Source organism: Phoca vitulina, unplaced genomic scaffold (genome assembly GCF_004348235.1).
Source record: "Phoca vitulina isolate PV1807 unplaced genomic scaffold, GSC_HSeal_1.0 scaffold3, whole genome shotgun sequence".
In the NCBI taxonomy this organism is placed as follows: Eukaryota; Metazoa; Chordata; class Mammalia; order Carnivora; family Phocidae; genus Phoca; species Phoca vitulina.
In genome coordinates, this window is record NW_022589706.1 from 57,182,236 (window position 1) to 57,198,753 (window position 16,518).

At 35.1% G+C, this 16,518-nt stretch overlaps 1 protein-coding gene across 3 annotated transcripts in view; it reads left to right on the forward strand.

Annotated features, from left to right (window-relative positions):
- The window catches only part of MRPL1 (mitochondrial ribosomal protein L1), a 93,218-nt gene that overhangs the window by 19,538 nt on the left and 57,162 nt on the right, over positions 1–16,518 (forward strand). For all 3 annotated transcript variants that reach the window (XM_032400598.1, XM_032400600.1, XM_032400599.1), the window contains exons 3-6: positions 5,349–5,607; positions 8,350–8,433; positions 10,036–10,107; positions 13,716–13,827. In XM_032400598.1, coding sequence (XP_032256489.1) covers positions 5,349–5,607; positions 8,350–8,433; positions 10,036–10,107; positions 13,716–13,827 — 527 coding nt within the window. The remainder of the gene's footprint in view (positions 1–5,348; positions 5,608–8,349; positions 8,434–10,035; positions 10,108–13,715; positions 13,828–16,518) is intronic.

A 16,518-nucleotide genomic window follows, 5' to 3' on the forward strand; every position in this document is an offset into this window, starting at 1 on the left:
CATTCAAGAAAAGTTGTGATTTTATCCAACTCTCTAGTTGTTAATACTCTTTCCAGTTTTTATTTTTAAATTTTCATTTATTTGTATTATTGACTGGGTTTTATTCTTTTGGCTTTCACATTATAAGCATAAGCAGAACTTCTGCATTTAGTTTCATGAATAAACCAGGGTCAGAGATATTAATGAATTTATTTACATGATTATATTGAGAAATGAGATGTCCAGATGTTTGCATTCCATTAATAATTACATGCCCTAGGCATTTTCTCTTTAGTTCTGTTTAGTTTGACAGAAGTTGTGTATCACCATGCCCCCCAACTTCCATCCCCCAATTCCTCAATGTAAAGGGTTTTTCAGCCTTGAAGGGACTTGGATCTCTGGGGTCACAGATCTTCAAAGGTCTTGAAGTGAGCTTTATTATAGCACTGAATTTTTTTGTTTGTTTGTTTTATTTGAGTATGACCATGGAATTATTTTTCCTTTCATGCTTTTGGAGTTAAGGGACAAATGAGGCAGGGGGAAAGTTATTACCTGAGTGTAATCTCTCTCTTTTTTTTAAAGATTTCATTTATTTGACAGAGAGAGACACAGCGAGAGAGGGAACACAAGCAGGAGGAGTGGGAGAGGGAGAAGCAGGCTTCCCGCGGAGCAGGTAGCCCGATGTGGGGCTCGATCCCAGAACCCTGGGATCATGACCTGAGCTGAAGGCAGACGCTTAACTGACTTAGCCACTTAGGCGTCACTGAGTATAATCTATTATTACTCATTTAATCTATGTGGTTTAGGTACCCAGTAACTGCAGCTAAATTCTCTTTGATTCAGACTGCCAGGCATTTTTCCCTCACCTTGGCAAAAACCTTTTTTAAGTATGATTTATTTTTAGACCCCAAGAATCAAAGTATTTAAGCTCTCCTGATAGGGCCTTACATAATTGCATGAACAACAGAGGTCTTCTGGATATGATTCTAATGAATAAAGATAGACATTTTTTGGAGGGTCATGGAAAACTGGCAGTTGGTCTATTAAATTAATTATTGACAGATTTTGTTCAGTTGTGCTTTTTTTTTAATTTTGGAAGAAAGTGTTTTTTTTAGAGTCCTATTTGATCTCTGTTATAATGACATTATGCTTTTTTTTCTTTAAAACAGTGTTCCATTTGTAACTTAAAAATATTTTTACTGAATCAGCTCAAATATTTTGTGAAACAAGGACCAAAGTATAAATAAACAAATTGCTGTATACTCAATGCACTCTATGTATTAGACTTCTGTTGGGTGTTGCATATATTTATGAATTTAAAAATCATATTTCAGTCCCTGGGAATTTGATATTAATTGCAATTTAATGGACAGGTTTGGCCATGATAAAAAATTTTGTGGTGAAATCAGCATTTATGTAAAGTAAGTCTGTAGGTTACAGCTAGGACATTTATTTGTTTTGTTTCTTTTAGATGGAGAGTATTTTACTAAACATGCTCTTTAGGCTCCTTCTTTTATTGGCCTCCCTATTCTTTTACTAAATATAAAATAAAAATGTGATTTCTCCAGTTTGGAAGATTTGGAATTTTGTGGAGTACTTCCAAAGTAGCTATTGAGGCATGTTGCATCCATCCACTTGGACACCTGCTTAGACTTGTTGTCATCAGTCCAGAAGGACACCTGTGTCCCATTAAAAATGAGCATTGTCATTATCTGCTATTCTGCTGAATTGCTTATTAGCTGGGAGGATGCTGTTAGTTGTGGTAATAAGGATTCATTGAGGGCTAAAAAGTGAGAATGGAATTATACATGGGATTGGATTTTGAGTTTCTTTTTTAAAAATTTATTTTACTGTCATCTGTTTCTTTCACATAAATTTTATAGGACCTGTATTAGTTTTCTGTTAACAAATTACCACAAACTTTGTGGTTTAAAACATTAGAAGTTTGTTATCTTGCAGTTCTGTAGGTCAAGTCTGTCATGGATCTCACTGGGCTAAAATCAAGGTGTCAGCAGGGCTTCCTTCCTGTCTAGAAGCTCTAGGGGAAAATCTGTTTCTTCTCCATTCCCACTTTTGAGAGGCTACCGACATTCCTGGGCTTGTGGCCACCTTCCTCCATCTTCAAAGCCAGGAATGGCAGATTCCCTTTCATGCTCAAATTTCTTCTGTCTCTTTCCATCTCTTTCAAATGTAGGTGGGAAAGGGGAAAGTTTCTCTGCTTTCAAGGACTTGTGTGATTAGATTGGCCCCTGGATTATCCAGATAATCTCCCCATCTCAAAGTCTTTAGCCCTAAGCACATCTGCAAAGCCTTTTTTGCCATGTAGATATAACATTGTTGGAAAGCCATTATTCTGCCTACAACAGAACTCAAACCTTTTTCTAGAAATATTACTTAACTGATTTAAAACTCTGTGGTTAAAAGATTATAGGTGTGATTTGAAATAGTGTTGAGAAAATATATGCTATTATCTCTCTTTTTTTTTTTCCTGTCTTCTTAGGTTCAAACTCTTATCTGCTCTCTTAACTTACCTGTTGAACATATTTTCCTAGATATTTTGTAAACACCTTGTTAGCTTTTGTTATATACCAAACCACTCAAGAATTCTTTATCATTGCCCACACATCTGTGGGTCAGCTGATCTAAGCTAGGTTTGGATGGTGTCTCTTAGGACTTTGGCTGGGCTTGCTGCACATCTGTGAGTCTGCACGTCAGTTGTGAATTGTCCAGTCTAGCCTCTAGCCTGGGGCTCTGTGGGGGCAACTCTGTTTCACAGTCTCTTATTCTCCTGCCTTTGGGGTGGCACAAGCATGTTCTTATGGAAATGGCAGAAATACAAGCATGCAAGTGGGAACATATGAAGCTTCTTATTGGCCTAGGCTTAGAGCAGAGAACTGTCACTTTTGCTTTATCATATTGGCCAAACTAGTCACATGACCAATCCAAGTGCTGGGAAATATGCTCTACCCCTTTAAATGGGAGGAACTGCAAAGTCACCAGCAAAGTGACTTGAATGAAGAGAGGGGATAAAGAATTAGGGTCAGTGATGCAACTAACCCCACATTCAAACTCTGTATTGCCCCAAACTGAACTCATCTCACAAGAAACCTGTTTTGCCTTTATTTCTGGGCTTAATGATACTATGCTATGTCTGGTCACCCAAGCCAGAAATGTAGGAAGTATTGTATAAAAATAGTCTTCTTTTTTCATCTTTATTTTTCTGCAGTATTTACTTTATAAATATCTAATCTCTCATCTTCTCCAGCCTCTTACCATCACTGCTGTCATATCTCCTTGAGAAGAAAGGGAGGGGCTAGTCTTTATATTGTCTCCAATCCGACTTCCTTCAAATCTATCTCTTATATTGTAGCCGGAATATTCTGCTGGAAATACAGATGTCACTCCTGTTCTGTAGCTTCTCATTGCCTCTAGCAAAGGCCCTCTATGATCTAGATTCTCCAGCCCCATCTTCAGATGTTTCTTGCCTTCTGTTTTGCCCTGTAATTCAGGAGTCAGCAAACTATGTCTAGTGGGCCAAAAAATCTGTTCTACCATCTATTTTTGTATGGTTCGTGAACATAGTTCTTACATTTTTAAGTGATTGGATAAAAAAAGAAAAAACAGTATTTTGTGACACATGAAAATTATGAAATTTAAGCCATTTGTTTGTAAATAACGTTTTATTGGAACATGGCTACACTCATTCATTTTTCAGTGTCTATGGCTGCTTTCACATTACAGTGGCATAATTGAAATACTGAGGTAAGAGACTATAAAATATTTGCTGTCTGGCCCTTAGAGAAAAATTTTGTCCCCCTCTGCTCTCGTCAGAATTTATAATAGCTCTCCTTGCGTACTTGTATTCTGTTTGATGACTCAATAATTTTATTATGTTGTTTCTTTGCCTGGCTAACTCTACTTTTTAAGATAATAGCTTTATTGAGATATAATTTACATACCATTCAATTCACCCATTTAAAGTGTACAGTTCAGTGGTTTTTAATATATTCACACTTTTGCCACCATCACAGTGTTATTTATAGAACATTTTTGTTAACTTGCCTTAAAACCTCATGCCTAGGGCGCCTGGGTGGCTCAGTTGGTTAAGCGACTGCCTTCGGCTCAGGTCATGATCCTGGAGTCCCGGGATCGAGTCCCGCATCGGGCTCCCTGCTCGGCAGGGAGTCTGCTTCTCCCTCTGACCCTCCTCCCTCTCATGCTCTCTGTCTCTCATTCTCTCTCTCAAATAAATAAATAAATAAATAAAAATAAAAAGAAACCACATTCTTAAAAAAAAAAAACAACAAAAAAAACCCTCATGCCTATTGGCATTTAGGCCCCATTTTTCTAACCTCCTCTCCCAGCCTTGGACAATCACTAAATCTACTTTCAGTTTCTATGGATTTGCCCATTCTTGATGTTTCATACAAATGGAACCATAAAATATGTGGTCTTTTGTGACTGGCTTCTTTCATTTGCATAATGTTTTTAAAGTTTATACTTATTGTAGCTTGTATCAGTACTTCATTCCTTTTCACTGCTGATTAATATTTTATTGTGTGGATATATCACATTTTGTATCCATTCATCTGGGTTATTGAACATTTGGGTTGTTTTTACTTTTTGACTGTTAGGAGTAATGCTGCAGTGAACATTTGTGTACATGTTTTCATGTAGTCATATGTTTTCGTCTCTCTTGGGTATATACTTCAGCTAATTCTTCCTTATCCTTCAAGAATTGATGTTAGGGTCATCTTCTCTAGAACACTTCCCTAGCTTCCTAGACTGGATTAAATGTCTTCCCTGCGGCTCCGAGAACACTGTGTCAAAGTACTTACCCATTGTATTGAAATTATCTGTTTGCATGTCTGTATCCTCTATTCCTCTAAATTTTTGGAGAGCAGCATCAATGCCTTATCCAACTTTGCATCAACTGCAAACAGTACAAAAGTTTACTTAATATTTGTTCAACTAGAAACATTGTAAAGCAGTCTATGCTTTTGAATTAAAATAAACTTAAAAAATAAAAATAAAATAAACTTTATCTTTTGTTATTTTTTGTGTTTTATGTACATTGGCTTTTTATTTTTTATTTTTTTAAAGATTTTATTTATTTGAGAGAGACAGACTGAGATAGCGACAGAAATAGCCAGAGAGAGCTTGAGCGGGGAGGAGAGGGAGAAGCAGGCTCCCAGCTAAGCAGGGAGCCTGATGTAGGGCCTGATCCCAGGACCCTGAGGTCATGACCTGAGCTGAAGGCAGATGCTTAACCGACTGAGCCACCCAGGCGCCCCTACATTGGTTTTAAAAAAAAAAGTTTCTTAGAATATGTACTGAGATAACTGATCTTGAATTTGTCTTTTTTTAAGGCCTGCAAAGAAAACAAAAAAAGGTGTGAAAGACAAAGCATCAGATGAGAAAAAAGATGAGATAGAAAAAATAAAGTCATACTCCTTTATGGAAGGCGAACCTGAGGATGATGTCTACTTAAAGCGCTTATATCCAAGACAGATATATGAGGTGGAGAAAGCTATTCAGTTACTTAAGAAATTTCAAACTCTGGACTTTACTAATCCAAAGCAGGGTGTTTATCTTGATTTGACCCTGGATATGGCACTGGGGAAAAAGGTATGTAGACTCAACTAAAATAAATTTATTTGTGAACAGGAGCTGTATGAATTGCTGTTTCTTAATTTTTAAAGTTCCTTTTTTCTTATAATAATTTTTGGGAAGTTTTATGTTCTTTCTATACTATGGGATGAAAAATTTTGTTTTTATTTTCCAAATATAAAAATACGTTGAACATACTCTGCAGAGTCGATGAACATTTATCTCCTAGTTACCTGAAAATCACTGGTATAAATTTCAGCAAAAGTAGTGTTAAAATTAATTGAGGTATTACTGTAACTTTGAAAAATGACTTAAGCTGCCTGGGTGTCATATTCCTTTTCTGTAAACGAGGGTTTGGGATTAGAGGTATGTTCCTTAGAGTCCTGCATTGAGACTAAGTTTGCATCAGTGGGGTGCCAAGCCCCTCACTCTTGCTTCAACCAAAACTTTTCTGCTTTATTTGTTTATATGCAGTTCCTTGGATGACTTTTGTTTATAAAACTCTAAAAGTAGTAAAAATACTGAATTAGAGTTGAGGTCCATTACAACTCTAAATCTCATTTAAGAAATCTAATTTTCTTGGAAATGGTATTTTAATTTTTATTCTGAGGATGTCTTTTTTTTGGTCAAACTAGAAGGTACAAATTTTTGAATACAGTGTAACGACCTCAACAACAACAGTGGTTGAACACTTAGGAGGAGGCTGTATGATGTCGCGCTTAAGAGCACGGGCCCTGGAGTCAAACTACAGCACAGGCCAGAATCCTGGTGTCACCACTTACTTGCTTTTTGACTTTGGGTTTCTGGTTTAACCTTTTCAGATCTATTTTTTCCCACCTCTTTATAAAGGGAGATAAAATGCTTAGTTTACACAGTTTTTAAGAGGATTAAATGAGACAGTGCATGTAAAGGACTTGCTAAGTGTTTAATAATCACAATCAACATTTACAGGAAACTTTCTGTGTACCAGCCACAATGCTAAGTGCTTTGCATGCATTTTCTCATTTAATCCTATAATAACCTCAAAAGAGGAAGCTGAGACAGAGAAGCTGAAGTAACTTGTTTATGGTCACAGAATAAGAGGTGAAGTTAGGATTTGAATCAAGGTGTATCTTATTTCATAGTTCTTATTTCTTAGAAACAGTTTGTACCAGCCATGCTGTAATTTTATTTTATAGCAGTTTTACTGTTAGTTCTTTTATTTTAAAAATGTTGTAGTATCCAAGATGATCACTTTCTCAGTCAGCCATTAATGTACTGTTGACCCTTGAATAACATAGTTTTGAACTGTTAGGATCCACTTACATGCAGAGTTTTTTTTTTTTATAAAGGCAGTATACTACTGTAAATGTATTTTCTCTTCCTTATTTTCTTAATATTTTCTTTTCTCTAGCTTTCTTTGTTATAAGAATACAGTATCTAATACATACAACATACCAAATATGTGTTGGTTGACTGTTTATGTTATCGATGAGGCTTTTGGTCAATAGTAGGCTATTAGTAGTTAAGTTTTGGGGGAGTCAGAAGTTACATGCAGCTTTTCAACTGTGCTGGGGGTAGTGCCCAACACCCGAGTTCTTCAGAGGTCAGCTGTGATTCATAATGAAGAGTTGTAGGACCACAAGCTTCATTTCAGAAATGAAAGCCACTTGTAGACTATTAACATTGAAAGGGTACTGTTGTCTTCCTAAGACATTTTTTGTTTTCGATAGAGTGCTTATACAACAAGCCAGTGTTTCCCCAGTATTGTGATTACTTGCCATTGAAATATTTACTGAAACTAGTTGTGACATGTTAATGGCAAAGGAATGCCAGTCAGTAAAATTGAGTTGCATGTCTGATGTCAAGTATGCTTAAGAGTTCGTTCTTTCTTGTCTGAAAAGAAATTCTCAGGAAGTTATCTCTACTCAAAATAAAGTTTTGCTAAAAATATAACCTTTCAATCAGTCTGAATTAGGGAACAACCTTTTTTCCCTTTCTTCTAGACTTTAAAACTGCACCAAAACTATGGGCCTAGATTTTCCATGTGAAGTCTAAGTGATATGAGCCACAGGGCTAGAGAGGTCCTTGGCTAGAAAACAACAAAGAAGTTCTGAGGCCCTGTAGAATCTCCATCCATATTTGGGTGCCTTAATGCGTGCCATTATATATTTTGGATTTTCCAACCGACTTCCCAAAAATCTTTGAAAGTGGTGGGCAGTCCATGTTGTTTCAAAATAGACCCACTCAGAAGAGCCTTTCAGGCTTGGCATTCTGTCTTAGATTTAGCGTTAATAGTGACCTACTGAGCAGATTAGCTGGATATTTTCTGTCGTCTATTATGCATAGCTGTGCTCATGTCCTCCTTGATGGTGTTAAAAAACTACATGTTCTTTTGAATTTAATTCAAGTTAGTAAACATTTATTGATATCCATCATGTAGAAAGCATTATACTAGGTGCTGGGGAAGATATGGATATGCAAACACATCACTTAATACATGAGAGATTGTGATGAATGATGTAGAGGTAGAAGCCAAGTGCTGTGGCAGTATGGAGGTGGGGAGAGAGATGCAGATTTTCATTATGATTTCTTAGAAAAGAAATAGAGTCTCTTATGCTTTAAATTGTAATCAGTGAATAGTTCTAGATTAATTAGAGGACATATGGTAGAATTAAAACGTTGAAAACAAAACATCAGTTTTGTTTTTTTATAGATGTGAGATATATAGAAAAGATGAATGAATTTTTCATTATTATTTTTCCATTGTTGTGTATCTAGAAAAAAGTGGAGCCATTTGCCAGTGTTCTTCGTTTTCCATACCCATTCGTTTCAGAAATCAATAAAGTTGCTGTATTTACAGGGGTGAGTAACCTTTGTCAACCTTTCATATCATTTAATTTTTTGTACATATCACATTAATCAGTGCTTAGATTAACTGAATGAGTAGACTATTCACATAGTCTTATTTTCCCCATTTGAAGCAGTTAGATGACTTATTTGAGGTTATGTCATTTGAGAAAGAGCTAAACTAGAAAATTAATTTCATCATTATTAATCTACTACATTATGTTTCTCACAAGAAACTGAAGAGAAATAGAGAATTTGTCCTACTACCTCCTGCTTCCTACTCAGAGTACTCTCTTCAAATAAAAACAATAAAATTATTTTTTTTTAAAGATTTTTATTTATTTATTTGACAGAGAGAGGAAGAGCACGTGTGCGCACATGCAAGCACACAAGCACCCAAGCAGGGGGAGGCAGAGGGAGAAGCACACTCCTTGCTGAGAGGGAACCTGATGTGGGGCTCCATCCCAGGACCCTGAGATCATGACCTGAGTTGAAGGCAGATGCTTAACCGACTTTGCCACCCAGGTGCCCAGTAAAATTGTTTTAAAGCAATGGGCCCACTTAGTGCTATGAAGACACAGAAACCACACTTAAAAATATCTAGTCTGGAAAACCAGGAAAGTCGAGGTTGTAACAAATAGAATCATATGGCTCTTTGTCAGTTTTTTGTATTATAAACATTTGAAATGTATTTATGAATTTGTTTTGTAGAGTGTTTTGATTTTTCTGTATCTACTTCACTTTCAAGGAAGAGATTCTTTACTTTTTTTTTTCTAGAAAAGTGGAGAATATAGTTGTTGGAATGCTACAAAACTTGAGTGACTTAAGGGAGTGATACATTTTCACAGTAAAATGAAATGGCATAAAGGGAACATAGAAAATAACTAATACTGTGTATATATATATTTTTAAAGATTTTATTTATTTATTTGACAGACACAGCGCGCGAGAGAGAGAGAGAGAGAGAGAGAGAGCACAAGCAGGGGAAGTGGGAGAGTGAGAAGCAGGTTCCCTGCTGAGCAGGGAGCCTTATATGGGGCTGGATCCCAGGACCCTGGGACCATGACCTGAGCCGAAGGCAGATGCTTAATGACTGAGCCACCCAGGCGCCCCTACTGTATATTTTTCTTTTGAATTTTCAAACAGCTGGCTAAATTTTTTTTTTTTTAGTTTTTAATTCTAGTTAGTTAACATACAGTGTTACATTAGTTTCAGGTGTACAATATAGTTTTGATTCTAGCATTCCTTAAGTAACTTTTCCTCTTTGGTTTGATAAGATGTCTCCATTTAAGTTAGCAAAACTAAATATATCTTAATCTTTTACTTTTGGAAGATGATGTATTGAAGGCATTGAAGATTGAGCCACTTCTTAGGTTCCTAATATGTCATTTCAATGTATTTCCTCATGTGTTAGTCAAGAAACACCTTAATCAACTACAAAGTAAACTTGTTCAGTATACAGTATCTCTGATGCATCTGATTGAGAAATGATGCATTTTCAGTTAAAAGTAAAAACCACAATTTTTATTTTGAACTGTGATATTATTTCTTACAAAATACTTGAAATCAGACTGAATTTGTTTAAAGATTGATATTCAAACTATTGTATTTTTATAGAATGCATCAGAGATTAAAATAGCAGAAGAAAATGGAGCTGCATTTGCAGGAGGAATTAATCTAATTCAGAAGGTACAGTGTTATTTTCATATTCATTAGTTATAGAAATTGTTCTGTTATCTTTGCCATGCATTGATTTATTTCACGTGAAACATAACCACTATGCCTATATCTTTTGACAAATGGTTAGTAAAGCTTTGTAGAATAGGGAAAAATTTTCCTACTCTTTTGAGTCTCAAAATCAAGCTAAGAAAAAACTATCCAGACAGTCTGATATTAATTATGCTTGATTTACATCATGATTTTTTAACCCCTTGCTTCCTATATGTTTGTGAGAGTTTTTGTGGGTAGACTGGAAAGAGCAATCTGACTCTTTGTGGTTTTGAATGCAAGATTTAAAATGAAATTTAAAAGGTAGTGATATCATGAATATCACTGTTCATGTTTTGAAGATCAAATATTTGTTTTGCCTTCTTGGAGTGAAAAGTGTGATTAACTTTACAGATCACAAAGGATAATATCTGACCTCTGTAGTAATACAATACTGATTACTCTTAACTTTTACTCTCCAACCACTTTGGAGTGGCATAGGCTCAGCATGAGGTACCAAGTGGTTATGTAGCCTGTGTTAAGAAAGTAGCAAAGAATTTGTGGAGCTGGTTTGCAATCAGAACAGTGTTTTTTTTGTTTTGTTTTGTTTTGTTTTTTAAGAGGGAAGAAGCAGCATGTCTGTTGAATTTTGGGCGTTATTTCTGAAAATACAAATTTCTAAAGTGTTCTAAATTTGTTTATAGAATACCTTTTTGTTTTTATTTTTTATTTATTTATTTTTTTAAAGATTTTATTTATTTGACAGAGAGACATAGCTAGAGAGGGAACACAAGCAGGGGGAGTGGGAGAGGGAGAAGCAGGCTCCCGGCTGAGCAGGGAGCCTGATGCGGGGCTCGATCCCAGGACCCTGGGATCATGACCTGAGCCGAAGGCAGACGCTGAACGACTGAGCCACCCAGGCGCCCACCTTTTTGTTTTTAGAACAGGAGAAAGTGATTTGAAAATTTCTCTTTGCTCCATATCCAGATTTTGATTTGGGGAAAGTTTGCACTGGGCCCTTCCTTTGGGATGTACAAGAGTGTTTGTAGTGTGTTTTTTTCCACCCCAATAGTACTCTAAATGTGGTGGGGATTCTGGATTTTTAAGGAGAGTCTCCAGAATGATTTTTGGGAGTAGCACTGGTGGCAAATACGAAGAGATTATGCTTTCATGCAGACTCTGGGTCAAAGTCAGAGGGTGGTATCCAGTTGTTTCTGATGTATCATAAGCTTTAATTTAATAAAATTATTAGAATTCTTTTAATTTTTAAAAAATAAGCAATACCACAGATTCTTTGGAATTAGAGAATAGAGCTTAGTTTCTGGAGTCAGAGAACTAACTATTCTTATTAAATCAGTGTACCGCCTTCCATCTGTTTTTTTTTTTTTTCCTGAAAGCATAAGAGTGTCTTGTAGAACTGTCAAAACAACAATAGAGTTTAAATGAAGTTAAATGTTAAGCAAGAAATTACTTCTCAAGAAAGAAATGGTAAGGGAGCAGAAAGTCTTCTGTAGAATTAAGTTTATTAAATAAAACATATTTGAAAAAGTAACCCAAATAAGGAAACCAAGTATATTTTGAAATTATTTGGTAAATAAGATGTTACAGTACAGAATTTCTCTTTAAGGGTGCCAGTGGTGATTGATTACTAGAGGGAAAATGCCAGTTGTATAAGGCATCACTAGCATATTCTTGCAAGTTACTCCATGGAGTCTTTCAAAGCTTATCCATGTTATTTTATTTTTTTAAATTTTCTAAAGATTCATTTTTTTTTACCTGAGAGAGAGACAGAGTGCACACACAAATGGGGGGAGGGGCAGAGGGAGAGGAAGAATCCTTAAGCAGAGTCTGTCCGAGCTCAAGACCTGAGCCAAAACCAAGAGTCAGCCGCCCAACCGACTGAGCCACCCAAGCGCCCCTCATCCATGTTATTTTTAGAAGCTATTCAGATTATGAAATAATTTCAAGACACTTTTGGTAAATAGTATCATGGCTGTGATTTTTTTTTTTTTACACATTTCTGTATTTTTTAGTTACGTTAAATACTATTTTACTTAGCACTTATAGAAGGTAAATGTAGGGTAAATTTACTGAACTAATAGTCATTTCTTAAGTTAGGCCTTTAATAAATTCATTTTGTTTCAGAACTTCAATTGTACTTGTCTCCAAAGCATGGTTTTCATTTATATGGTTTTGTATTATTCCAAGAGGTGATCTTAAGGTTAACTTTAACATAACTTTTAAACAGTTTTAAATTTAAAGGAGCGTGTCATAAAATCTGTATTGAAAGGTCTTAGAGTAGAAATTTCACACACAGTTCTTTGACGTTTCAAAATTACCTCTGTTTTCATATTTCTATGAATAAGAGCCATTGCATATGTTTGAAATCTGCATCTGCTCTTTATAAGTGCACAGACTGACTAATCTGTCCTAAGCCCTCAGTTTCCTGATCTGGGATCTGTGGTCAATATTAGTACTGGCCTCATAGGGTTATTACAAAGACTGGATGAACTAAATCATTTGACATGTTCAGCAGATTGCTTGGTACATGTGGTAAGTGCTCATTTAATGCAAGTTGTTACCATTAAGGGGACCACAGTAAGTTATTTAGGGAGTAAAGAATTTGGAAAAATAAGAATAATAACAGGAAGGTAAAATTCCAGAATCACTGCTTAATTTTGCCATGGTACAAGATTTTAGGGTTCACTGTGTAACCCCAAACCATGTCTTTGAATGACATATTATGGTAATATTATATGCAAAAAGAATCTGGTAAAATATTTGTTGTCCAAGCGGTATTATTCTAAAAAGTTGCTTTTTTGTAATCAACTAAATGTTTTTGTAATCATTTTGTAATCAACTAAATGTTTAAATGGAGTATATTGTAGTAGTCTAATAATTATTTCGGATGCTTGCCTGAATTAATTAAAACTGTCTTTTAAAAATTGGATATTATTCTTTTTGCTATTAAAATGGAATTAGAGTGTGGATAAATAAATTATAAATGAATTTGTCTTTGACCATCCCATTCCTCTTTTATTTTTAGTTATTGGAGGCAAATAGAATTTTAGTTTCAGTTCTTTGTGAAAATAATTATAGATTAGTTCTCTTGATGCTCTAAATTTAGGACAGCAGTGTGGTTGCTAGTGATTTGGTTGCTAGTGATTTGAGTATTATTAATTTAACATATGATATATTGCAAAATTTTCAGCATTGTTTCTTCAGTTTTAATGGACATATGAATTCAACTTTGTAGGATTATCTGAGCCATGTATACACATCAGTGCTATCTTCTAGCTGATTACACCTTTGCCTAGCATAACCCCACAGAAGAATTAAACCCAGTAAACGGGTTTTTGTTTTGTTTTGTTTTAAAGGATGTGGCTATTTTTAAAAGAGAACATCAGAAAATGTTTTGGTTCTAACGGTTTTCATAATTGGTAAATGTGTTTGTAGGATCTTTGAAGGAAAGAATTGTGCTTAATGTCTGTTTTCTAAATTATAAGGGAAATTACAACATTATACTTTATTTTCAGAAGGATAAAGCTTTTCATATAATCTAAGGTTATCTTTTTTCCCCTGATTTTCAGATTTTGGATGATGAAATTCAATCAGACTTTTATGTAGCTGTTCCAGAAATAATGCCCGAGCTTAATCCATTAAAGAAAAAGCTGAAAAAAAGATTTCCAAAACTAACTCGAAGTAAGGGAGAATTCTTTTTACTATTTTTATATGCTGTCAACAACTTTCTAATATGTATGTTTAGTTATAAAACAAAACTGCTAATATATATGTAGAGTAAATAATACGTTCTGGTATTTGGATTTCGTGTTGCGTAAGAACATGTGGATTTGATTTTTTTTTTTCTTTTGGCATTAATATTGGTAATCTAATAATTTGAAAACCTAGTTACTTTATGATACCAGTTCTTTAAATTTAGGCCATATTCAGGTTTGAAATTAATGACACATATTACCCATCAGGTATGTTATCATACTGTTTTATACTTATTTATCAATATAATATGTATGCTTATTTATGTCAGCATTCAACATATATATTTATATATTATATATATACACACGTTTATATACACATATATACATATATATATATATGTATATATGTGTATATAAATGCTTACTGTGTACGTGGCTCTGTAGATATTTCCTTAAGGAACTTTCCCCTTATGGATATTTCCCCCTTACGAAATCTAGTAGGAGGTAATGTTGCTACATAAATAGCCATAGTGTTAAGTATTATATGATAAATTCACAGGATGCCAAAGGTGTTTAGTAGAGGAGGATTTCACACATTGTTGGGGAAATCAGAGAAGGCATGCTGAAGGAGATAACATTTAAACTGTAACTTGAGGGGCACCTGGCTGGCTCAGTCAGTAGAGCGTGAGACTCTTGACCTGGGGGTTGTGAGTTCAAGCCCTACGATGGGTATAGAGATTACTTAAAAATAAAAATAAAAAAATTTTTTTTTAAAAGATTTTATTTATTTATTTAATTGACAGAGAGAGACAGCGAGAGAGGGAACACAAGCAGGGGGAGTGGGAGAGGGAGAAGCGGGCTTCCTGCCGAGCAGGAAGCCCAATGTGGGGCTCGATCCCACGACCCTGGGATCATGACCTGAGCTGCAGGCAGTCGCTCAACCAACTGAGCCACCCAGGCACCCCTAAAAATAAAATCTTAGAAAAGAAAATAAACTGTAACTTGAAAGGGGTGCGTGGCTGGCTCAGTTGATAGAGCATGTGACTCTTGATCTCAGGGTTGTGAATTGAAGCCCCACGTTGGGTATGGAGCCTACTTAAACAAACAAACAAACATAAAAACTGTACCTTGAATAATTGGATGAGTGGATTAAGGGTGGTATTATTTTATATAGAAGGAATCTATTAATGATATACATTGAAGTAAGTAGGATATTATAGGCCATGTACAAAAAATATCAGTTAATTCTCTTTGGCTTGTAGTGAATGGTACCCCTACATTGAAATGAAAGAAAATAATGGGAATCATATTGGAAGATGGATACCATATTGAGAAAAATCTTGAATAAGATCCTAAGAAGCTTGGACTTTTATTCTGTTTTTAGCAGGAATCTCTTAGAAGTTCTTATTATTTATTTATTTTTTAGTTTTTAGTTTTTTAAAGATTTTATTTATTTGAGAGAGAGAGCACAAGCAGGGTGAACGGCAGAGGGAGAGAGAAGCAGACTCCCTGCTGAGCAGGGAACCTGACGTGGGGCTCGATCCCAGGACCCCGGGATCATGACCTGAACCAAAGGCAGCTGCTTAACTGACTGAGCCACCCAGGTGCCCCTCTTAGAAGTTTTTAAAATGGGGAGTTCCTTAGAGCTTTAATCTAGAGAGAATTTATAAGATGTATTGGCATTAATCAAAACTAGAAGTTGGGAGACCAGTTTAAGTGCAATTGCCAGAGACTAATAAAGGTATTATTTAAACTAAAGTCTTCATAATGAGACTGTAGTAAGGCGATTAATGTCAAAGACACTAGGTCTTTGTGCTACAGTTAGCAATGGACAGGTTGAGGGAGAGAGAGGTGGGGAGTCATATGATGCTGAGATTTTGAAGCCTAGGGATCTCCTAATAAGTTGATATTAATGGAAACAGGTAATAGATTAGGGAGGAGTATTAAGTTCATTTGCTGACATAGTTTGTTTTGGGTGTGCTGAATTTGGGGTAAATTTTGTAGTATAAACAGAACAAGTATTTCAAATTGTTTTAGTAGATTCGTGTTCAAATTTTAATTCAAGTTGAACTAATTCATCAAACATGATAGCCACTAATAACCTGAATTATAGATCGTGTTCGGTACTTTAAGCAAATTTAAATGTCCTCTCCGATTCTTTTATTGTTGTAGAATTTTATTTGTTTGTTTTTGGTAACCTGCACTGAATAACACATCCTTATTAGATATCTGACTGAGGTTTGGTACGTTTTGTTAGGGATATCCATTATGGGAGTATCTGTTGTCATGGAATCAGACTTATATTCTTTCCTAAGTAAAACCTGAAACTGAACATTATTTTAAAAATTTAAACCAGAATTACAGTTGAATTTGATGAAAATATTTTTCATAATTTTTTTTGCTTCTAATTAAATTCAAGCTCACTAAAACCAAACAATACTGAATATAGTCAATTAAAAGTGAAACTGAATACCAAATATATCAGTATCCTGTCATCTCCTTGCTTTACACAGTGAAATGATTTTTCATAGAAATTAACTTTGTCACCTTTGCTACTTTTCCATTCTCTAAATAATCCTTTTGGCCTCAATTTTCTTTATTCTTTAGCCTTGAGTTATTTTTATTACTGTTTTCATCATAAAACTTGAGACTATTTTTTAGCCTGAAAGGTTTT